This window comes from Megascapheus bottae, chromosome 10 (assembly GCF_031878675.1).
Source record: "Megascapheus bottae isolate mThoBot1 chromosome 10, mThoBot2.hap1, whole genome shotgun sequence".
Lineage (NCBI taxonomy): Eukaryota > Metazoa > Chordata > Mammalia > Rodentia > Geomyidae > Megascapheus > Megascapheus bottae.
Window position 1 is genome coordinate 21,094,417 of NC_143518.1, and position 26,262 is coordinate 21,120,678.

A 26,262-nucleotide genomic window follows, 5' to 3' on the forward strand; every position below is an offset into this window, starting at 1 on the left:
AATTAGGAAGCCTACAGAATGGGAGAAGATCTTCACCAACCATACAATGGACAAAGGCCTCATATCTAAAATATATCAACAGCTCAAAAAATTGAATCACTCCAAAACTAATCTCCAAAGTAACAACCATCCCATTAAAAAATGGGCCAAAGACTTAAAGAGTCTTCTCTGAGAAGAAACAAAAATGGCCTATAGACACATGAAGAAATGCTCAACATCTCTGGTCATAAAAGAAATGCAAATCAAAACAACTCTAAGATTCCACCTCACTCCAGTTAGAATGGCCACGATCAAGAAAACTATTAACAACAGATGCTGGAGGAGATGTGGCCAGGAGGGATCACTACTACATTGTTGGTGGGAGTGCAAACTTGTTCAACCACTATGGAAAGCAGTATGGCAGTGCCTCAAAAGGCTAAAAAAACATAGAGCTCCCCTATGACCCAGCAATTCCACTACTTGGCATTTACCCAATCATCCAGAAACAAGGACATACTAAATCCACCAGCACAACAATGTTCATTGCAGCACTATTTACCATAGCAAAGATAGGGAACCAACCTAGATGTCCCTCAGTTGATGAATGGATCAACAAGATGTGGTATTTGTACACAATGGTATTCTGTGCTGCTGTGAGAAAGAACAACATCGCCCTATTTGTTAGGAAATGGAAAGACTAGAAAAAATCACATTAAGTGAAGTAAGCCAGACTGAAAGGAACATAGGCTCAATGGTTTCCCTCATTTGTCATAATCAGTAGAAACCTTGGGCTCTCCTAGCAGAGATTTGCAATAGAGCATAACCTTGATACATAAGCCCAAGGGCATTCTTTACTGAAATAGAGGACATAATCCAAAGGCTCATACAGAACAAAAAAAGACCCAGAATAGCCAAAGCAATTGTAGGCAAAAAGAGCAATGCAGGTATAGACTTCAAACTCTACTACAGAGCCATAATAACAACAAAAAAAGTATGGTAATGGCACAAAAATAGACCAGAAGATCAATGGAACGGAATAAAGATCCAGAAATAAGATCACTAATCCCCACCAAACCCAACAAACCAATCCCCAAATGAGTAAGGGAACTAAAGAGAGACTTAACAGAGGAAGAGGCAAAAATGGCAAAGAAGCCTACGAGAAAATGCTTATCATCCATGGTCATTAAGGAAATGCAAATAAAAACAACCCTAAGATACCACCTTACCCCAAACAAAATGGCCAACAGTCTGAATTCAGACAACAATAAATGCTGTGGGGATGTGGAGAAAGAGGAACCACTACCGCACTACTGGTGGGAATGTAAACTAGTACAACCACTCTGGAAGGCAGTTTAGAGGTTCTTCAAAAAACTTAAAATAGATCTTCTCTACAATCTTGCCATACCACTCCTAGGCATCTACCCTGAGCATCATAACCCAGGATATCATAAGGACACTTGCACAGCCATGTTCATCACTGCACTATTCACAATAGTCAAGGGATGGAAAAACCCAGATGCCCCACTACAGATGAATGGATACAAAAAAAAATATAGTACATATATACAATGGAATTCTACATAGCCACCAGACAAGATAAAATAATGGCATTCACTGGGAAGTGGATGGAACTAGAGCAAATCATGTTGAATGAGATAAGTCAAGATCAAAGGAACAAAGGGTGCATAGTTTCCTTGATATGTGGATATTAGATCCAAACAGTACAAGAGCAATGACTCAATACTCCGGTAATCAAGGCCACTGACATGATCTTGGAGATATATTTATAACTATATAGACATATAAGTCCATAATGGGATATACACTCTATAGACATATTGATACATAGACCGATACGTATCTATGACATACAAAAACTCAGCTTAATTTTAATTTTATTCTTAAATTTATGCGCCAGTGATTTCATATAAATTCCATTCTTGAATATGTTTGTTAAACTTATTTGAAATATGATGTAAAAAATCAGTGTTAATAAAATCCTTTAATAAAAAATAATAACCCTTGCGGCACCTTTAATCCTAGATACTCAGGAGGCTGAGATCTGAAAAACATTGTTCAAAGCCAGCCTGAAAAATGGAAAGACTTAGAAAAAATCATATTAAGTGAAGTAAGCCAGACTCAAAGGAACTTAGGCTCAATGGTTTCCCTCATTCATCATAATCAGTAGAAACCTTGGGCTCTACTAGCAGAGATCTGCAATAGAGCAAAATCTTGATACATAAGGCCATATAGTATGAAGCTAATTGAAAGGACCTCCAGGATATTGAAACAAAAGCCATATAACGAATGATGGTTGTCCTTAATGTACTATGTTGTCTCTCATCTCCTTTGCTGTCCCTTGGTTATCTCATATTGTTATAGTATCTCACTTTGTTATCTGATATATTGAATTTATTTGTATTTGGTTATTTGAAATTTGATACGGAAGGGGGGAAAACCAAGACGGGTGGGGGGGGTGGGGGGGGAGGGAAATGGGTACCAAGACATGTGAAAGGGTATCAATGTATGTGAATTAATGCACCTTCTATCTGGCAAATATCATGTAACCCTTTTACTAATTACAATAAAAAAAAATGCAGTGGGGAAAAAAAAAAAGCCAGCCTGAAGAGAGACTCTCACCTGCAATTAACCTTTAGAAAACAGAAGCGGGGCTGAGGCTCTAGGGGTAGGGCAGTAGCCTTGAGCTGAAGAGCTCAGGGACAATGCCCAGGCCCAGAGTTCAAGCCCCATGACGTAATAATAATAATAATAATAATAATAATAATAATAATAACAACAACAACAACAATACTCTAAATCATTAAATATGCTATTCCTGGAAAATATTTTGGGTAAAATAAAATCGAAAGTGCCCCCCCAAAAGCTTTTAATTAAAAATTTAAAACTTGTACAGTAGTATATAGAAGAGCAATATAATTAACCTCAACATGCCCAATGCTGAGCTCCAAGAATCAATATTTGTATAATGTCAAGATCATGTCTTATCTAAACTTTCCAGCATGGGGCTCAAAATTAATGATTCTAGAAAGTATGTTCATTAAAGAAGAATGAAATCATTACCTTCCTGTTTCTCAACGAATATTACATTAAGACTGTAATCAGGGCGGGGAGTTTGGCCTACTGGTAGAGTGCTTGCCTAGCATGCACGAAGACCCGGGTTTGATTCCTTGGTACCACATACTTAGAAAAAGCTGGAAGTGGTGCTGAGGCTCAAGTGGTAGAGTTCTAGCCTTGAGAAAAATCCAAGGACAGTCCTCAAGCCCTGAGCTTAATCCTAGGACTGGCAAAAACAAAACAAAACAACAACAACAAAAAAAAACCCTAAAAACAAACAAACAAAAAAAGACTGTAATCAGATCAGATTATATTATATTCAAATAACCATACCTAGTAAGGAAATATTATAGATACTGCTGACTATCCTAATAAAGCACTTGAAAAAAAAGTTGGTCTCTATTATTTTTCCAAATTCGTTTTTTGTACTAGGTATATAAAATTCAAGATTTTTCTTAGCATACAGCTTGATATATTTTGATCATATTTTAGCACAATAAATAAAATCTACATGGTAATGGAAATATAAACATAACTATATAGACATAAAAACCTATTACTCTATAGACATAATGTTTTATTTCATAAATTAATGTTTCTATAACATACAAACCCTTAGCCTAATTTTGATTAAGTTCTAAATACTAAGTCCCAGTGATTGTAAATAAGAGATTCCCTTCTTGAACACTTGTTTGTTAAACTTGTCATTCAAAATATGATGTAAAAATAAAATCTTACCACAGATATTTTATTCTAGATTAGTCTTTGTAAAAAAAAAAAAGCACAAAGCAGCTATCTTATTTTCTTGTAATAACCAAAAGATTCCTTTGTAAAGAATCTAATAAACACATAGTCTTATAAGACAGCAATTGTGGAACAATAGAAACTCCCAAATACATTTAATGATACTAGTTTTCAATGACTCGTTTCAGAGGACAGCTGTTTCAACTTCAAGTAAGATTCATATGCCTTGAGTATATATGTAAAATTAACTGCATGTGATAACATTCCAATATAAATTCCATTTCCTTTTCCAAACTCATTGACTATACCTTTGGTAACAAGCACATTGCAGGTCAGTTTCTTATCAAGAGGCACAAATTGGTACTCAATCTCCCAGTTGATAAACAATGTTTTACCTCTCAACCTTCACTAAGAAAATGAATTTTAATCAAAATTGATTCCCTATCCTTAACACTGGGATTGTAGAAAGCTGCCTAAGAATCCTATTCAATCTTAAAAATGATCAAATTTCAGCTACAGTACATTTTTTCATATCCAAAACATGTACTTCTTTGAATCTAAGTTTCAAAGAATGAAGTACTTATCTTTAAATATATGCATGTATGTGTAAGTATATCTGCATGTATTTCTTTTCAGTGAAAAAGTCTAAAACAATGAATATGCCACAGCAATGACAGTTTCAAAGCAATGTCCAGTTTGTGGCTTCTAAGGAAATTAAGACTCCCTGGTAATGATTAAAAGAACTAAGAGTACTTGGTAAAACAGTTTCAGGTCCCAGGTATCATCAGCCTAGGAAAGTTTATAACACCAGGTAATAGAAAAGATATCAAAGACTAGCAGGGACTTTTCTCTTGGGTCCCACTCTCCCAAGTTCAGAATTTCATCTTTATTAGGGATAAAAGGGTTCTGGATCATCCATACTGAATATACTTAAACATGCAAGTTCATTCAAATACTTTTCATAAGTTCACTGGCCATCTTTGGAAAATGTTAAAGAATCAATATTAAGTTGAAAACTGTAAATGAAGGAAAAGGAATAAATACTAATACCACTTTTCCTATATATCTTGTACCTAAGAATTAATAGCTGACAAATTTTCACTTCACAGAATTCTGCTAGCTGGGTTCCAGTGGCTCAACACTATAATCCTAACTATTCACATGGCTACAGTTTAAAGCCAGCGTAGGCAGACAAATCCAACAGACTTTTATTACCAATTAGCCAGCAGAAAGCAAAGTAGAGGTTCTAGTGGTAGAGTGCCAATCTTGAACAACAACAAAAAAAAAACAAATAAGGACACCAGGCTTTGAGTTCAAACCCCAGTACCTTCTTAGTAGACTCAAGAACATTAGAATACAACCATTTTTTAAACCTTACTCTCAGGCGAGGTAACGGTCATTACAGCTAGTAATATTACAGAGAAACAACTCTTGTGTATGTGTGTATACTTGAAATACACATACGTCCCTTAGTAGCACTGATAAAACATTCTTTCGGAAACACACATACATTTAGCCAGCACTGAATTTAAAAAGATTTGTTCCATCAACTATAACAGTAAAACCAGCACTAATCATTAACAATAATAATCATTTTAAAGGAAAATTTAAAATAAAAAGTTGGAGAAAAAAGATATCAGCTCTGACAAACAGAACCTTCTCAAATGAAAAAATGGTCTATGCTGCAAAACGCAGTAGACTTCACATGGCTTCTGAACACTTGTTTGATATGCAGGTACTGTGACCAATTCAAATAACTATAACTGGTGAGTACAACACTGGATTGTACTAGTACGTATCAATAAAAAATTAAAAGGCCTATTAACCACAATATTTGTATGAATGATTTGAGTCCCTATTCAAACTAACAAATCTTAAAATATATTTAAAAATGAGGAAAATGGGGAACTTCATAAGAATTGTGAAAATAAAAACAGGTTTCTGTCCATCAAGTTTTGGTAAACTGTCTAACAGCCATGGGAAACTATTTTCAGGTATTATCTACTTTTCTCAATTATTGACTACTTAAAAAAATTAAAAATTACTTTCACTGTCATGATTAATTTTACAGAAGGAACTCTTAGGAAGCAGAGTAGACTGGAAAGCTGCTCAATGATCATAATTTCTAGCTTTCTTGTTTATTCTTCCTGAACACCTAAAATAGCCTTATCCAAAGAAAGCAAAACCCCAAAAAAGAAATTTCTCTTATTTTAAACTTTGCCAACTTCACCCTTTAACCATTTTTGTAGTTTTCTAATGGTTATTATAGGAAATTCTAGTTGAAGTAATCAGATTCATTTAACTGATATGCTACCTATTGCTCTACCACAAAAGATTTACATCAGTAATTCCTAGGGCATTTTGTTATATAATTTAATATTTTGTACTTGTTCTCTCTCAATTTCATGTCCTTCTCTCAGACTTAATAAGAAATAAACAGTATTGCATAAAAACTAGCAAGGGAAAATTATAAAAACTTATGGTACATTAAATATTCCTTAGTGTCAAAAAGAAAAGATTAACAACTTATATTCAAAACATTTTATTTCTTCCAATTCTCCAGCTCTTCACAGCTTGATATATTTTTTATAATTTTACTACTAATCTGTGACTATCAACTGTCTAAGAATGAGCAATGAATTACATCAAATTCTATTTCAGATAGTGAAATAGATATTTCTTCTGTTCAAATAATAATGGTATTTATTCTTTAGAAGCTTACCTTTTCCTTTTTATTATTATTATTTTAATTATATTTTATTGTTAGGGTGAGGTACAGAGGGATTACAGTTACATTCATCAGGTTGTGGATATATTACTTCTTGAACATTGTTACCCTTTCCCATGTTTTTCTCCCATTTTCCCTCTCCCCACCCACTCCCATTCATCTTGTTTTTCTTTTACCTCTCCATTTTCAAATACACAAATAAATATATATACAATATACCAAGTACCAAAGTCAGAATTTTTTAACCAGTCCCGGGGCCTGAGCACTATCCTTCGGCTTTCTCACGGCTAGAGCTCTACCACTTGAGCCACAGCACCAATTCTGTATTTTTCTATGTGTGTGGTACCAAGGAATTGAACCTGGGTCTTCCTGCATACTAGGTAGTCACTCTTACCATTAGGCCAAACTCCTGGCCCCAATAACTTAGTAATATTTCATTAAAAAAAGCTCACCTTTTCTTTTTTTCATATATTTTTTATTGTAATTAATAGAAGGGTTACATTATATTCGCGAGATAGAAGGTGCGTTACTTCACATACATTGATACCCTTTCTTATGTCTTGGTTCCCATTTCCCCCCCCCACCCCCACCCCTCATCTTGTTTTCCCCCCTTCCCTATGCAATCTCAAATAACCAAATACGCATTTATCCAATATATCAGATAACAAAGTGAGATACTATAACAATATAAGATAACCAAGGAACAGCAAAAGAGCTGAGAGATAACATAGTACACTTATTATATGGCTTTCATTTCTATATCTTAGAGGTCCTTTCATTTAGCATCATACTGTATGGCCTTACGTATCTAGGTTTTGCTCTATTGCAAATCTCTGCTAGGAGAGCCCAAGGTTTCTACTGATTATGACAAATGAGGGAAACCATTGAGCCTATGTTCCTTTCAGTCTGGCTTACTTCACTTAATGTGATTTTTTCTAAGCCTTTCCATTTCCTAACAAATGGGGTGATGTTGTTCTTTCTCACAGCAGCACAGAATTCCATGGTGTACAAATACCACATCTTGTTGATCCACTCATCAACTGAGGGACATCTAGGTTGGTTCCATATCTTTGCTATGGTAAATAGTGCTGCAATGAACATCGTTGTGCTAGTGGATTTAGTATGTCCTTGTTTCTGGATGATTGGGTAAATGCCAAGTAGTGGAATTGCTGGGTCATAGGGGAGCACTATGTTTAGCCTTTTGAGGAACTGCCATACTGCTTTCCATAGTGGTTGAACAAGTTTGCACTCCCACCAACAGTGTAGTAGTGATCCCTCCTGGCCACATCCCCTCCAGCATCTGTTGTTATTAGTTTTCTTGATCCTGGCCATTCTAACTGGAGTGGAATCTTAGAGTTGTTTTGATTTGCATTTCTTTTATGACCAGAGATGTTGAGCATTTCTTCATGCGTCTATAGGCCATTCTAATTTCTTCTTCAGAGAAGACTCTCTTTAAGTCTTTGGCCCATCTTTTAATGGGATGGTTGTTTCTTTGGAGATTGTTTTTGAGTGATTCAATTTTTTGAGCTGTTGATATATTTTAGATATGAAGCCTTTGTCCCTTGTATGGTTAGTGAAGATCTTCCATTCTGTAGGCTTCCTAATTAATTTACTAGCTATGTCCTTTGCCATACAAAAGCTCTGCAGTTTAATGCAGTCCCACTTATCCAGCCTTTCTCTGATTTGTTGTGATTCTTGGTCCTTAGTAAGAAAGTTTCTACCTGTGCCAAGGAGGCCTAGTGTATCTCCTATTCCTTCTTGTAAAGTTTTCAGTGTGTCAGCTTTTACCTCTAGGTCTTTGATCCATCTGGAGTTAATTCTAGTGCAGGGTGACAAAGAAGGATCCAACTTTAGTTTTCTGCAGGTGCTTAACCAGTTCTGCCAGCACCACTTGTTGAAGAGGCTGTCTTTTTTCCATTCTATTTTTTTGATTCCCTTGTCAAAGATAGGTCTGTGGTTTAATATCTGGGTCGTCAGTTCTATTCTATTGGTCTTCAGGCCTGTTCTTGTGCCAGTACCAAGCTCTTTTGGTCACTGTAGCTCTAAAGTCTAAAGTCTGGTATTGAAATTCCTCCTGCGTTGTTCTTTCTGCTAAGAATTGTTTTTGCTATACAGGGTCTTTTATTATTCCATATGAAATTTTGGATTGCCTCTTCTATTTCTTTAAAGAATGACATTGGGATATTAATGGGTATTGTGTTGAATTTGTAGATGGCCCTTGGCAAGATTGCCATTTTCACGATGTTGATTCTTCCAATCTAGGAGCATGGGAGGTTTTTCCATTTCCTCAGTTCTGCTTTAATTTCCTTTTTCAGGGTTTTAAAGTTTTCATCAAAAGGATCTTTTACATTCTTAGTTAAGATAATTCCTAGGTACTTTATCGCAAAAGGAGTTACTTTCCTGATTGTTGCCTCATTCCTCTCACTGTTGGCATAGAGGAAGACAGTTGATTTTTGAGGGTTAATTTTATACCCTGCTACCTTTCCAAAGTTTTGAATCAGCTCAAGGAGCTTGGGAGTGGAGTCTATAGGATTCTTTAAATACAGAATCATGTCATCTGCAAAGAGGGAAAGTTTTACTTCCTCTTTCCTATTTGGCTCCCCTTTATGCTTGCTTCTTGCCTTATTGCTCTGGCTAGGAATTCTAGTACTATGTTAAAGAGGAGCGGAGAGAGTGGGCATCCTTTTCTCGTTCCTGATTTTAGAGGGAATGGCTTTAGCTTTTCACCATTAAGTATAATACTAGCTGTGGGTTTGTGATACGCCGACTTTATTATATTGAGGAATGTCCATGGATTCCTAGTTTCTCCAGAGCTTTTAACATAAAGGGGTGTTGGATCTTGTCAAATGCCTTTTCTGCATCTATTGGAAGCTCACCTTTTCTATTAGTGAATTACACTAAGGTTGGTGGCATCTTTAAATACACAAGTCCTTTCTTTTAAGCAGAATAGGATAATATCTGCCATCTGGTACATGACACAGGACAGACGCATATGCTTTTTATTGGGTGCCTATGGCTATCTGACCAAACTGATAATTTTATATGAGTTTAAATATTCAAATGGCCGAGACAGAAAAAAAATGTTCCCCACTTCTGCTTTAAAATAATCTTTTTTAATCTATAAGCTGTCATTTCCATACTATAATTCAATATACTTTTATAAAACATGAAACAGGAATCAGGAAAGCATACCCTTAACTTATTCACATGACTCTTAGTACCATTTAGGCTTTTCATACTTTCTAAAATAAACAAAAGTTAATCCTTGCTGGATGCCATGGTTACACTTATAATTTTAGCTACTCAGGAGGCTTAGATGAGGAGGATCATAATTCAAAGGCAGCTTAAGCAAAAATAGTCTCAAGACCATTTCAGTCAATTAAAAAAGCTGAGTATGGTGGTTCACACCGGTTATCATAGCTACAAGGGAATTATAAATAGGAGGATTGCATTCTATGCTAACCTGGGCAAAAATCAAGACAGTATTAAAAAAAAAATTAGAAAAGGAAAAGCAAAAGGAGTTGAAAGCATAGATCAACTGGCAGAGCACCTGCTTAACAAGTGTGAGGCCCTGAGTTCAAGCTCAGTACCATGAATAAAATGACAATTATCTTGATGGCCTAGTTCTTGTTTCAACTTGCATTATTAGCTATCTATATCCCTTTATGCTTCTCAAATATAGTACAGTAGCTAAAAATTTTTTTTAGTATTTCACTTTAAAAATTGCTGTAAATATATTCATTTAGGGGTTACCAGTCCTCTGGTCTCATGTAACATTATTCCAAGCAGAAATCCTTTTGAAAATAGATTATAATGGGCACTCCAACTGATAAAACAATACTCAAAGAAAATCTAGGAAAGCTATTCTTTGCAACCGCTCCCTTAAAAATGTAACAAATACTGTAAAACTTTCCCCCTTACCAATATCAAACTGTTTTATTTCTAGATTAAAAAATAAATAAGAGATAATGATAAATAAATAAAGAGATACTGATATAGTCTATTTAGTGAAACTATGAGAAGGGAACAAAATTACAAACAACATAAAAAAGTAATATACTTAGTGAATGTACATTTGACAACAATCCTATCATATAAAAATTACTTCATAAATTTTAGAAATATAATCCAATATTTTAGTGTCCAGAACTTAAAAAAAAAAAAGCAAGCTCCTATCTGTTAAAACAACAAAGACCTAGGGGGACAGATGTGAGGCAAAAGAAAATGCCTGAAGTGGACCCTGCCCATCCAAGCATATAATCACTGTGAATTATTGACAAGTATGCTTTCATCTTCACTGTCACTAAGAGCTCAATCCCAAGGAGCTTAGAAAAATTGTTGACACATCTGGTAACTAAGAAGAATAAACAAAGAGACTGTAAGCCAAAAATTTCCAACAAAACAGTATACGAAACTGGGAAGGAGATGGGAAGACTGAAGATAATAGAAGGAAAACAGGATAGTATAACAGGCAGTTACTTATGTCCTTAATTGTATCCATTCATTTTAGAAAATCAGACAGCTGTATCAAGCTAAATGAATCAGAGCTATGTTAAGCTAAGGTTGGCCAAGTATATTATTCCTCACTAGGAGGAAAGCATCACCAAATAATGAAAAGCAAAATGTAAAAGGAAGCCTATCAAACCAGAAGTCTTTATATATTAAGTACTATAGAAAAACTTATTCCACAGAATAAACACATACAAAAAAATTCTCTAACAACTCACAAATGACCTTTCAAATCTATATCTACCTTATTATTTTATTTCATATATATCGGTATTATAAAAGTGATGTACAAAAGGGGGCTGTCCGTGTACCATTTCTTTCCTTTAGATTCTCAGGCATGATCTGGCAGTATAAGAACTCTGTACCATTAACAAATTCAACTAAAAAATATGTATATGGATTGTGGGGGGGAAAAGTGATGTACAGAAGGGTTACTGTATCATACTTCATGTTTTTCACATGCAAAAAAAAAAAGCCAGGCATAGCAGCCCAGATATGTATTCCTCGCTGAGTCAAGATGAGAAATTTGAAGGTAGAATAAGCTACATGGCCAAGATCCTCCCTTAAACAGTATTTGTTGAGGGAAGAATGAGCTAGGTGCTAGTGGCTCATGTCTGTAATCCAAGTTGCTCAGGAGGCTAAGATCTGAGGATCTTATCTCCAATTAAGCACCAGAAAAACAGGAAGTAGAGCTATGGTTCAAAGTGGTAAAGCACTAGCCTTGAGCAAAAGTGCTCAGAGACAGCACCCAGGCCCTGAGTTCAAGCCCCACAACAACAACAACACAAAATGAAACAACAGAGTGATATGAGTGCTTACCTATTTCAAATCCCAATTTAAAAAAAAAAAGAAATAGAAAAGTTTATACAGTGCACTGTGTGGCTCACGCTTTTAAGTCTAGCTACTTGGAGACATAGAGTAGAAAGTTAGAATTTTGAGGCCAGCAGGGGGCAAAACTTAGCAAAAGCAAAATCTCAACAAACAAGTCTCCACGAATAGTGGTACACAATTATAATAAAAGCTACATAGGAGATATACAGTTGGAAGATCACAACCCAATGGTAGGCCAGGCCAAAAGGAAAAAACCCTAACTGAAAAAATAAAGCCCCAAAGGCTAAAAAACTTCAAATGATAAGTCAAACAAGTATAATATCCTGAGTTCAAATGCCAGTACTGTCAAAACAAAACAGAAGCCAGATGTCTATGGCTCATGCCTATAATCCTAGCTGCTCAGGATGTGATCTGAGGATCACATCTAATTAACTGCCAGGGAACTGGAAGTAGTGCTGTGGCTCAAGTAGTAGAGCACTAGCCTTGAGCTGAGGAGAGCCCAGGCCCAGAATTCAAGAAGAAGAAGGAGAGGAGGAGGAGGGGGAGGGGTAGTAAGAAGAGGAGGAAGAAAAGGAGGAGGAGGAAGAGGAGGAAGAGGAGGGAAGAGGGGGAGGGAGAGGAGAAGAAAAAAATCCTGACCTACCACATCTTTTTTCTTAAAGTCTTGAGACCTTGTTGGTAATATAGGTAATACGTTGTAATATTTTCTAAGCACTGCTAAGCAAAAGTCCCAAAATACTAATAGCAAGGATATAGTATGGAAATTATTATCAATACTTTTTCAAAGCAAGTAAAAGAACACTTACAGTCCCCTTAGCAATTTCTTCTAGTCTTAGCATTATTCAAGATAACCAGTTCCCAACAATCTTCAATTACCCAGTGTTTTGAAAGAGAATTCACATGGAAAATAAAATATACATGAGTTGGGGCCGGGAGTTTGGCCTAGTGGTAGAGTGCTTGCCTAGCATGCACGAAGACCAGGGTTCGATTCCTCAGTACCACATACATAGAAAAAAGCTGGAAGTGGTGCTGTGGCTCAAGTGGTACAGCTCTAGCCTTGAGAAAGTCCAAGGACAGTGCTCAGGCCCTGAGCTCAAGCCCAGGACTGGCTAAATAAATAAATAAATAAATTATATATATATATATATATATATATACATATGTGTGTGTGAGTTTATTTTGGGGCAGTATTGGGATCTGAGTTCAGGCTAAGCATTTATCATGAACCAAATACATTTGCACAAAATACAGAAAAAGTTAAGAAAGGAAATTTGGATTGACAGGTTTCAGACTATGCCTCCCTCCCTCTCCCTCTCCCTCTTTCTTTCTTTCTTTCTTTCTTTCTTTTTTTCTTTCTTTCTTTCTTTCTTTCTTCCTTCCTTCCTCCCTTCCTTCCTTCCTTCCTTGTGGGTTGTGGGACTTAAAACTCTGGGCTTGGGTGCTGTCCCTGAGCTCTTCAGCTCAAGGTTAGTGCTCTACTTCTTGAGCCACAGTGTCACTTCCAGTTTTGTGATGGTTAATTGGAGATAAGAGTCTCATGGACTTTAGTGCATGGGTTGGCTTTGAACTGCTATCTTTTGATCTCAGCCTCCTGAGTAGCTAGGGTTACAGGCGTGAGCCACTAGCACCTGGCTGAATATCTTGTTCCTGGGCCTTGGGAAAGCTGAACATTAAGGTAGGGAGCATGGGAGCATGCAGTAATGGAAAGCAGCTTACTTAATGGTGGACAGGAAGTAGGGGGGGGAGCAGGAAGAGGTGAGACTAAAATGAGCTAGAAACAAGGTGCATATGTTTCTAGTGATTTATACCGCCAACTAGGTTATACCTTGTACAGTTTCTACCACCTCCCAAAATAAGCATCAACAGCTAAAGACTAAGATTTTACATAAGAGTACTCTGGAGGATACTTCATATCTTAGTCTTAACAGATGATATATAAAGATATAAGATCCATCACAGAGTAAATTTGAGCTAAACAAGTGAATTTAAATATAAAATAATCACCTCATCAAAAGCAAAAAAAACCCACCTGGCACCAGTGTCTCACATCTGTAATCCTAGCTACTCAGAGGCTGAGATTTAAGGATTGTGGTTTGAAACCATCCTAGGCAGGAAAGTCTTTGAGATTCTTATCTTTAAGCAGCAAAAAAGCTAGATGTGGAGCTATGGCTCAGCATCCAAGCCCTGAGTTCAAGCTCCAGGACCAGCACCAAAACAATGGAAAAAGACCTATGCATAGGAAAAGATCATATTTGTTTTATACTTTGAAGTTAAATTTTTTTTTTGCTATAACTAAATCTGAAGATTAATTTGTCTTACCTTCCACAGAAGGTGCCTGGTCTTGAGCTGAATACAGCATATCCTTGAAAGCCTATTGAAAAGAAAGAAAAACAATATAGGAAATCATTAAATAAACTCTACAATGAAAGTGTTCAAGTTAGACAACACTTTTTTAATATCCAACTATATTTAGTTATTAACCAAATTTAGAATGTAGTGAAATATTTCAATTAACTTTTAAAACCCACCTATTATTGTCTAATCCTTAGGACAAGAGCTAATTTATACACTTTTAAATTTCCACAGCAAATAGCACAAAAACAGGCCTGAGGATCGATGGAATAGAAGACCTAGAAATGAATCCACAGACCTAAAGCCACCTAGTATTTATTTCATAAGGGAGTCAAAAACACAGGATGGAAGAAAGACAGCCCTTCAACAAATGGTGCTGGCAGAATTAGCAGAAAACTGATGTTAGATCCTTATATATCACTCTGCACCAAAATCAATTCCAAATGAAACAAAGACCTCAATGTAAGGCCAGATATCATGCAAATATTACAGGAAGGGAAACACAAGGGCTCCTAGGCATGGGTAAAAACTTCCTAAATAAAGATCCAGAATCACAACAAATCAGAGAGGGACTGTACAAATGGGATTCAAACTGAAGTGTTTCTACATAGCAAAGGACATATAAAGAAAAACAGAAAGCCTATAGAATGGGAGAAGATCTTTACTAGCTTTGTATCAGACAAGGGCCTCATATCTAAAATGTACTTGGAGCTCAAACAACCCCCACAAAACAAATCATCAAAGAAACAACACTCAATTAAAAACTGGCTTAAATAAAGAGAGACTTCTCAGAAGTAGAAGAAAGAATGGCTACAAGACACATGAAGAGATGTTCAACATCCTTGGCCATAAAAGAAATGTAAATCAAAACAACATTGAGATTCCACCTCACCCCAGTTAAAATGGCCAATATCAAAAAATTTAACAATAACAGATGCTGGAGTATATGGCCAAAGGGAACACTACTACACTATTAGTAGGAATGTGAATGTGTTCAACCACTCTGGAAAGCAGTATGGAAGTTCCTGAAAAGACTAAATATAACTATGGCCCAGCAATTCCACTCAGGGGCATTTATCCACTGACCACAAACTAGCCTATACTAAAGTTAGCTACCAGCACACTGCAGCACTGTTTACCATAGACAAGATACGGAATCAATTCAGATTCTCCTCAGCGGACAAACTGATCCAGAAAATGTGGAATCCTCATAAGGAGATGGAAAAACCTGGGGAAAAATTATATTAAGTAAGCCAGACCCAAGGAAACATAGATTACATGGTTTCCATCATTGGTAGTAATTGGAATGTGCCTGTAAATCCATAAGTAAACACAAAGGATGATAAAAGACAAAAAATCACAACTGGACATGATAAATTAAGACTCTAAACATTCACATGGTGAGACCAAAGGAGGATATTCTTAGAAAAGGATCATAAAGGATCAATAGCTATTTGCATATGATCACATAAAATGATGGTTATCTAAATGAACTCCAAGAAATGACTAGAGAGTTTTATTTTACTTTGCTTTTTTTGTTGTTTTATTTTGTTTTCCCCCTTGTCACTTTTTTTTCTTTCTTTCTTTCTTTTTTTTTTTTTTTGCCAGCCCTGGGCTTGGGCTCAGGGCCTGTGCACTGTCCTTGGACTTTCTCAAGGCTAGCACTCTACCACTTGAGCCTCAGCACCACTTCCGGCTTTTTTGCTATGCATGTGGTACCGAGGAATCGAACCCAGGTCTTCATGCATGCTAGGCAAGCACTCTACCACTAGGCCAAACTCCCAGCCCTTTTCTTTTTTATTATCAAGGTAATGTAAGGGTTACAGTTACATTTGCCAGGTAGTAGGTACATTACTTCTCACACATTGATACCCCTTCTTAGATATTTGACCCCATTTCCCTCGCCCCACCTTCATGAACTTAGGGCTTGAGTACTGTCCTTGGGCTTTCCTCAAGGCTAGTGCTCTACCATGTGAGCCACAGCACCACTTCAGGCTTTGTCTGTGTATGTGATATAAAGGAATCAAACCTGGGTCTTCATAAATGCTAGGCAAGCAGTCTCCCACTAGACCAAACTCCCAGCCCTGCATGCATATATATATATATATATATATATATATATATATATATATATATACACACACACACACACACATATATATATATATATGCAAGAAACAGAATATGTAAGCTTGTTTATTGGACATCTAGAATTCACATCTAGTAATTACATTCTTCCCCAGTGAATTCACTATTTGCTCAAGGTTAGTGATCAGCCTGTTAGTTCCATGACTAACAAAACTTAATAATACTGTAAAAATATATCTAGCAGGGTGCTGGTGGCTGGTGACTATAATACTAGCATTCAGGTGGCTGAGATCTGCAGATCCTGGCTCAAAGCCAGCCTAGGCAGTTAAGTCCATAAGATTATCTCCAATTAAGCACCCAGAAAAATCCAGAACTGTGCCTCAAAGTGATAAGAGGGCTAGCCTTAGTCACAAAAACTCAGACAGTGCCCAGGCCTTAAATTCAAACTCCACAACCACCAACAACAAAAAGATATCCAGTGAAATAAGAAAAATTTAAATTCTTAAAATTGGTTCATTTCTGTTCAAGTCATGTTTTAAGAGTTTTTAATTCTCAAGATAGACCTCTAAAATCGTATGTTTGATCACTTCTACCTGTTTTTTTACCATATATTTTTTATTGTAATTAACAGAAGGGTTACATTATATTCACCAGATAGAAGGTACATTATTTCACAAATATTGGTACCCTTTCTCATGTTTCTACCCGTTTTATAAATGAGGGCACTGAAGTACAAAAATATAAATTCTCCCAGGATTATAGGACTCAGAAGTATTGCTTTTATATATAGTTACGAGTTCAAAATTGACTACTTCCTCTGTACTATCTCAATGTAGAGATAAATACATCAAGAATTGTATTCATCTGACAAAAAGTAAGATAGGCATTCTGGGCTCAAAAGTGCATGTTACAAGTTGAGATTATATTTTTAGCAAATCAACATCTTTTGTCTTTCTTGTTAATATTGTAGGTTTCATCGTATCAATCTTGTGGCTTTATTTTTATTTAATTTGTAAGATTTTACTGTATATGAATTGTTATAAGGACTGGAAGTTTTGTCCTAGTTTATGTTTATATAAATAGTTCAGTAATATAAAAATGATACTCAGATTACAGTAGAAATGCTGATGTAAGGGATTGGTTTTAATCCATTGTAAATAGAAAATATTTTTGTACTTCATATAAATACATATTGATTGACTAAATAAATTCAGAATTCATAAAACTGTTGGATTTTCTTAAAGTAAAATAATTTGAATCTACTGTTTCTAACCTAACTAAGTGCTTTGGATTGATTCATTATGTAAGCAGTGCATAGTTTTAACGTAACTTCTGATTGGGGCAATTCTGTTGTCATTTGCCTAAGAAGTTACTAGTTTAGGGAGGTTCTCTACTGAGTGTTACTACCAAAAACATAAACAAAACAAAATAGGGCAGTATTTAAAAGAATAAGGAAAACTTAAAAATAATCACAATAAGCTGGACATGGTGGCTCACACCTGTAATCCTAGCTACTCAGGAGGCTGAGATCTGAGGATCAAGGTTCAAAGCCAGACAGGGCACAAAAGTCCATGAGATTCTTATCTCCAATTAACTAATAGAAAACCGGAAGTGGCGCTGTGGCTCAAGGGGTAGAGTGGTAGCCTTCAGCTGAAGAGATCAGGGACAGTGCCCAGGCCAGAGTTCAATCCCCGTGAGTGACAAAAAACAAAAATTAAAAAAATAATCATAGTACTTCTAGCATAATTCGGGAAAACAGATATTCCACCAGGAATGTGACCCATCTAGATACTGCCACAGGACCTTGGCCTAATAGTACTAAATAAGTGAATCATTAACTCTATTTCTAATTAGATGCTCAGTCAGGCACCTTCTTGTTATAATTTATCTTTCTTAGCTTGGAGAAGCGAAAAGGAAACAACTTGGTGACAAGACAAGCCTATTTTAGCATGTGAGCTCTGGGTACAATTCTCAATTTAGTAATTTGCTGCCCTGAGAATTGAACAACGTTCATTCATTCACTCTAAATTACATCATAGCCCCATCAATCCACAGTCATTTAAAAACTGCAAATTCTGATCAGAACATAGGCAAAATAAATTCATGATGGTAAAGATTATTTTTTGTAATGCCTCTGTGGCAACCAATGAAATGGTGTTCTCCAGAAATGTGCTAACTTCAAAAGACAACTTTTATAAAAAATTTCATTGTACTTGTTAGTTCCTATAGCAAACATCCTAATAATACTAGTTACTATCAAATTTCTCAAAAATCCATCCTTCATCTTCAACCCTCTTCCTACCTCAGTAGAAGTAACAAAGGCTTATAGATCATAGTCTTAATTCTACTAAAAACTATTTATGTGACTTTGTACTATTACTTATTTTTGCTTAAAAATGTGATGAAAACCTACATCACCAGGCATATATATATATATCATAAAGATTATATGAGCTACTTCATTCAACAAATATGCATGCTAAAGATACTAAACATGTATTAAGTGATATATGACCAGTATTACTACCTACCTGACACACAACTAGTATTCAATTTTTATTAATTTGGGGGGGCAGTCCTAGGGCTTGAAATCAGGACCAAGGTACTGTCCTTGGACACTTTTTGCTCAAGCCTAACACTGTAACACTTGAGCCACAGTGCCACTTCCGGCTTTTTCTGTGTATGTGGTACCAAGGAATCAAATTCAGGGCTTCATGCACGCTAGGCAAGCACTCCCAGCCCTCAATTTTATAATACTTAATCTAAAATGTCACTAATAATATCATTCTTTTATACGCTTCAAGCCTACTAATTAAAAACTGTAATAATATAATGTTAGGGCAGCTTGATCTCAAGTGTAAAAATGGGAAAAAATTACATATAAAATTGTTAAAGATATTCATTCAAGCCTTCATTAATTATCATTGACTGTACATTTGGTTTTGTCTCTGGCCTTGGTCTTGCAACCAAAATTATTTATCTTACTTTGCACTGATTCCACTCTGCCATCTTTAAAATCTTTTATGAGATCGTAAGTGGTACATGAACCCTCACACGACTAGAGATACTGAAATAGGAGGATCACAAGTTGGAGGCCAGTCTACATGTGAAGTTGAGGCAAAAATAGCCTGTACAGTGAGAACCCTGTCTCCAATTAAATGAGTAATTAACAAATTTAAAAAAATAAAATCTTTATGGTTCACACTCAGGAAAAAGTTTCCATTCATTGTCATAATACTCTTGGCCCTTTACCCTTCGAACTCTCCCAGATTGCTTACTGTCCAACAATATATTAAAACCATATTCTATTAATTACATCTGGATAGTATCACCTTTCTATCATCTTTCTTCCTGTTTAGGCCCCTTGTGTTCTTATCCTTAAAAGCAATATGATAAAATCACACTTAATCTCTAATATCCTATTCAAATCCTAACACCATAGGATGTAAATGTCTTTGCTGCCCAGGGCAAATTCAATTGCCCATTTCTCTGTAATATAATTATAGTATACTACATTAGAATTAATAGTAATGAGAAGGACTAAGTCTCACTGGTTATATGTCCAGCACCTAAATCACCCTACATGACTCCTACTGTTTAACATCATGTCAAGGCACACTTGAAATAAGACACACCTGTATTTGCTATCTAGCTCTACCACTGGATAGCTATGTAACCTTGGGAAAATTACTCAGTATAAAATTCAGTATTTTCTGATAAAAGGGATAACAAAACCTCACTTTGAGGATAAGAAATAAATGCAAAATGTCTATCATAAGCTGCTGTTAAGACTTCCTGAATACTTAATAAATAGGCTTAATGACATTCTGACTTTCTACACATTTGCCTTGCATGTCTTGGCAAATTAGGTTACAGAAGATGGGGATGTATTTTATGTAACATATATAAACTGTGCTACAACTCAAACACAGATATGTTAGGAGGAATGGACAATTCATTTTTCTACCTTAATTTTTCCTTTCGTTGCTACCTGACCCTCCTCCTCAAGCCTTATCAAAATTATCTACATCCTGCTTCCTCACTGGAGATGGGTTTTTTTTTACTAATGACCACACCTAAATTTGGCAATGGCAAATTTTATGTAGCTGACTAAACAATATCATAATGGCTAGTCTCATAATTTACTAGATCTTTCAGCTGGCATATGGAAGAACTACTGTGATCTAATGGACTGAACTCAGATCATTAACTAGAACATTTAAATCCTTACTAACTCCCACAAAGAATATTCATTTGCTAAAATTTAGTAAAATGTAAAAGCAAAGAAATGTTTATAAAGCAGTGATGGGGCCAAGAGTGTGACCTTTTGATAGAGTGCTTGTCTAGCATGAATAAAATCCTAGGTTTGATTCCCCCGTACCACATACATAGAAAAAGCCAGAAATGTTGTTGTGGTTCAGCACTAGCCCTGAGAAAGTTCAAGGACAGTGTCCAGACCCTGAGTTCAAACCTCAGGACTTGAGGTAACTCTCAGTAAAGTACAACATTAAGCAGAATGCAATTACAATTACTTTAATGCCGAATTCTGCTATAAGCTAGTTGTAAGAAATCTGATAAAATATCTTTGCCTCTCCATTCTTAATTCATTTGTAAAACAAATTAAGAAGGTTGTGTGTGTGTGTGTGTGTGTGTGCGCGTGCGCGCACATACACACGTAAGTGCTCCTGTCCTGGGGCTTGAATTCAGAGCCTGGATATTGTCCCTGAACTTATTTGTTCAAGGCTAGCACTCTACCACTTGAGCCACAGCTCCACTTTCAGTTTTTCTGGTAGTTAATTGGAACAAAGAGTGTCATGGAATTTCCTACCTGGGCTAGTTTTGAATGGTGATTCTCAGATCACAGCCCACTGAGTAGCTAGGAGTGAGCCACCAGCATCCAAATAAGAAAATCGTTTTATGTTCAAAAACAAATACTAGGATTAACTATTAAAATTTCACCATAAAATTGAAAAGATTAAGATTAGAGATCAACTAAAAACTAAACCACCTGCCTTACCTTGTCATCTGGTATACTGTATACATGATTATTTCTTTATTTGAAATAGGAAAGGGAAGGGGGGAAACAAGATGAGGGGAGGGGGTGGGGAGAGGGAAATAGGGACAAAACATGAGAAGGGGTATCAATGTATGTGAAGTAATGCTCCTTCTATCTGGTGAATATAACTGTAACCCTTCTATTAATTACAATTTAAAAAACCTTAAAAAAACTAAAACCTCCTGTATATACTTAAGAATGCACAAGTGAATTTCACCTCAATTAAAAAAATATGAGGACTGTGGGTGTGGCTAAAATAATATAGGCACAAGGCTCTGAGTTCAATCTCCAGTACCATAAGAAAAAAATTAAATTAAATTAAATAGAAAATACCAAGTCTTGCTATAACTGAAATGAATGTTATAAATGACAAGGATAACTAATTTACTTCATAGTCACGTAACTGTTTTTACACTACTCATTATTAAAGCAAAAATAAAACCTATAGGTAAGAGATTAGCAAAAAAAACAATAAAACTGCTTTCTAAGAAAACCTACACTGGATGTCCTAAAAAGATTAACAGAGATACATTTTGAGGTTCTGTTTTACTAACATAAATATTGTTAACAAAACATTATTTAATGTTTTTAAGCTTTGTAGAAGAAATAACCTTAATAACTAAAGTTTTTACTATGTGCCAAGTACTGATCTAAAGATTTTCATATTTTCACTCATTTTATCTTCATAAAATCCTATAAATATTGTACTATTACTGTTCTTATCTAACAGATGAAAAAATTGAAGCACAGAAAAGTTGAGAGACTTGACTAAACTACTCAGCCAGTAAGTTGTCAGACCTGGAATATGAATCTATGCAATCTGGCTTTTTATATGAATTTGTTCTCTGTATACACTGTTAACAAATTATCATCTGATATGAATTAATGAGCAATAAATCAGATGATTGTGTTAATTCAGCACTTAACGAACCTAAGTCAAGTCACTTAACCTCTCTGATTCTATTTCCCACTTAAATAAAACATGAAATTGGGCTAAGTTGTAAAGTTCCTTAAAGGTCTAATAACAACATTCTATGACATACAATCTAGGAACCAAATGCCACACTGTAACAGGGCAAAAACTACATCTACTTTTACCTTTCTTTTTTCACCCTTATCACTGTTAACTGATTTTTTCTTATGATTATCTTCCTAAGATTTTCTATCAGCTACATGTTCAGCAGTAGTTATCATCATCTTGAGGAAAATGTAAATTAACAGAGGTAAATTCTATCTTACTGACCACACACTAAGACCTTCTAAACCTTGCAGAGTGAAACCTGGGGCTAAAAATACACCAGCCATTACTTCATGCTACCTAACAGGTGCTGTAGAACAAGTCAGCGGTGCTCAAGAATAGGTCAGAACAGGCCCAAATACATATAAGTATAAATGAATGGGTTTATTCTTCATAAAACAGTATCTTGCAGACAGGAATTAAGAGAACAGGCTCTTACAATGTCATCTCTGCTATCCATACTTAGCAATGTGTCAGTTACCTCAATATCCCTATCTATCAGCAGTGTTAACAACCTATCTAAGTAGCTTGCTATTAGAAGAAACGTTTTTTAAAGTGTTTATCATAGTACCTGACTTCAAAAAAGGAACAACTACCGCTATAGCCGCTACTACACCACTGTTGATATTACCATACAAAACCAAGAGTTGTAAAGTCTCACAGCTGATTTTGAACTTTAGTCCTATGTTCTAAGCTTAGTGCAATCTTGAGCAAACTGCTAATTTCCTAAGTTTGGGTTGTCCCAAGTAACACGAAGACTAAATGATAAAATAATGTAAAGCATCTATCATCAGATACTTGCTCAGTGCATGTTAATTCTTTTCTCAAAACAAACTGACAACATTCCTACTAACTAAATTAAAAGAAAAGAGAGTAGAACTAGGGAATTAGATAAAACTCAAAGAAGATAATTTTCTTTTCGTTATTGCTTTTTATGGTGGCGCAAATGCCAGAAATCCTCATCCTATAGATTCCATACCCTCTTCTGTGATTCCTAAGACTAGAGAGCCTTTTTTTTCAAGACATTTCCAAATTTTCTGAAGCAAGTCTGTGCTCTAAGGCAGAAACTGTACAGAGTGGTCCACATACCTTAAGGATCCTCAGAAACCTTCAAGATTATTTTCTTACCACAACTTTGCTTTTTTCTGGAGTTATAGAAGGCAGTTTCCTAGATGCTGCACATAATGAAATGCAGGTGCTGGTGTCTCATTCCTGTAATCCTAGTTACTAAGGAGACTGAGGGCTGAGGATCCTGGTTCAAAGCCAGCTGGGGTAAGAAAGTCCATGAAACTCTTCTCTCCAATCAACTACAAGAAAACTGGAAGTAGTGATGTGGCTCAAAGTGCTAGCCTTGAACAAATGAGCTCAAGGACAGTGTCAAGGCCCCAACTTCAAACCCCACAACTGACAAAAAACATAAATTATAAAATAAATGGATATATTAATAAACTAATTAAATATCATGTCCCTAACAGCTAGTACATGATGTGCTTATATTTTAAACATTTCTCAGTTTTCAGGCCAATAGATATTGAAATCCTAATAATTTTTTAAAGTTTCAAGTAGTCCTAATAGAAAAAGTTTGAGAATTTTTGCTCGAAGCTACTAAATATTAAAAAATAAAGCCCACAAAGCACACAATCTATCACAATTTTATCAATTTAGCCTAGATTAAGTAATTCATACAATAACCAAATAGCTTTCAATTTTCCTCTGTGACTATACTCCAATCCTTCAATCTTAAAAAATAATAAACGTATTCACTATTATTTATTAATTATTATTATTATTATTTGTGCTGGTACTGTGGCTTGAATTGTTTGGGGTTTTTTTGTTGTTGTTGTGGTTGTTTGTTGGAGCTTGAACTCTGAGTCTGGGTTCTGTCCCTGAGCTCTTCGGTTCAAGGCTGGTACTCTACCACTTTGAGCCACAGCACCACTTCCTAGGGCTTCAATTGTAGACCTTTTCTTATTCTGCTTTTTTGCTCACAGCTAGTATCCTACCACTTGAAGCCATGTTTCCAGTTCCAGCTTTTTACTGATTAATGAGAGGTAAAAATCTCATGGAATTATCTGCCTGGGCTGACTTAGAGCTTCAATCTTCAGATCTCACCCCAGAAGTAGCAAGAATTGTAAGCATGAGCCACTAGCATCTGGCATATCTCCTTATTTCTGACCAAAGGTCTTTATAATACTGTAAAGAATCAACATACTAACCTCACTACAGAGAATAAGAAAAATATTTATGTTCACAGATTAATTATAATTTCTATAATTGGTCTCTAGCAAATAAATATTAAAGTATTTTTAAACTGATGAGTCCCTATAAATGCCTATACATTTGGTTAGTAACATGAAAAAATAGATGTCTGGATTTCAGTCTGATAAAATAAATTAGACTTAAAGATATCTAAGTATCATTTACAAAAGTGATGCAAACTTAGAGCCAGGCTCCAAGTTCCTCATTCGGCGATCTTGCCTTTCTACACAATGTTCAATTTCTGCAAACACCAATGACAGAAATACCATGCTCATGCACATATATTTCCCCTTCTATTTTAAAGGTAATAAAAGAGCTAAAATCCAAGCCTTTCTGCCTCTAGCAAATAAGAACCCTATACAAATATTTGTTGAATGAATTTTTTAAATTATTTATTTATGAGCTTTGTCTACTTAACTTCTTTTGAAGGCATTTACTAAGTAAGAAAAGACCTGAAAAAGCAAATATATTGGGTAACAATCCTGCCTGGTGGTTTTTTTTTCCTGGAGACTTTTTTTTTCCCCACCAGTCTTGGGCTTAGGCTCAGGGCCTGAGAACTGTCCTTGGATTTTCTCAAGGCTAGAGCTCTAGTGATTGAGCCACAGCACCACTCCTGGCTTTTTTCTAAGCCTGTTGTACCAAGGAATCGAATCTGGGGCTTCGTGCATGCTAGGCAAGCACTTTACCACTAGGCCAAAACTCTCCGCCTCCTGGAGACTTTTGACACACTCTCAATCCCAAAGGCCAATGAAATAAGGTAACCATACAACAGCTTTGGTTAATTTGCATAATTTGGGCTCCAATTTTTTTTTTTTTTTTTTTTTGCCAGTCCTGGGCTTGGGCTCAGGGCCTGAGCACTGTCCCTGGATTTTCTCAAGGCTAGGACTCTACCACTTGAGCCACAGCATCACTTCTGGCTTTTTGCTATGTCTGTGGTACCGAGGAATCGAACCCAGGTCTTTGTGCATGCTAGGCAAGCACACTACCACTAAGCCAAACTCCCGGCCCCAGGCTCCAATTTTTTAATTATGATATACCAAACGTCTAATTAGTATACAACTCTAGAATATACATGTATACATATTTATACATTTATATTTATATCAATCTAAAACTGGGAACACTAAAAGGCCAAATTTAAAAATTTATGTTTTTAAAAAGCCAAGTGTCTACAGCTAACACCTATAATTCTAACTATTCAGGAGGCTGAAATCTGGAGGATCACAGTCCAAAGCCACTCCAGGCAGAAAGGTCTTCAAGAAGCTAATTGAAAGGACCTCCAGGATATTGAAACAAAAGCCATATAACGAATGATTGTTGTCCTTAATGTACTATGTTATCTCTCATCTCCTTTGCTGTCCCTTGGGTATCTCATATTGTTACAGTATCTCACTTTGTTATCTGATATACTGAATTTATTTGTATTTGGTTATTTGAAATTTGATAGGGAAGGGGGGAAAACCAAGATGGGGGGGGGAATGGGTACCAAGACATGTGAAAGGGTATCAATGTATGTGAATTAATGCACCTTCTATCTGGCAAATACCATGTAACCCTTTTATTAATTATAATAAAAAATATTTAAAAAAAAAGAAAGGTCTTCAAGATTCTAGTTCCAAAACC

General features: G+C 35.8%; 1 protein-coding gene across 1 annotated transcript in view; it reads right to left on the reverse strand.

Annotated features, from left to right (window-relative positions):
- The window catches only part of Xpr1 (xenotropic and polytropic retrovirus receptor 1), a 114,801-nt gene that overhangs the window by 83,065 nt on the left and 5,474 nt on the right, over window positions 1-26,262 (reverse strand). Inside the window, exon 2 of the mRNA XM_090340315.1 lies at window positions 14,186-14,237. Coding sequence (XP_090196441.1) covers window positions 14,186-14,237 — 52 coding nt within the window. The remainder of the gene's footprint in view (window positions 1-14,185; window positions 14,238-26,262) is intronic.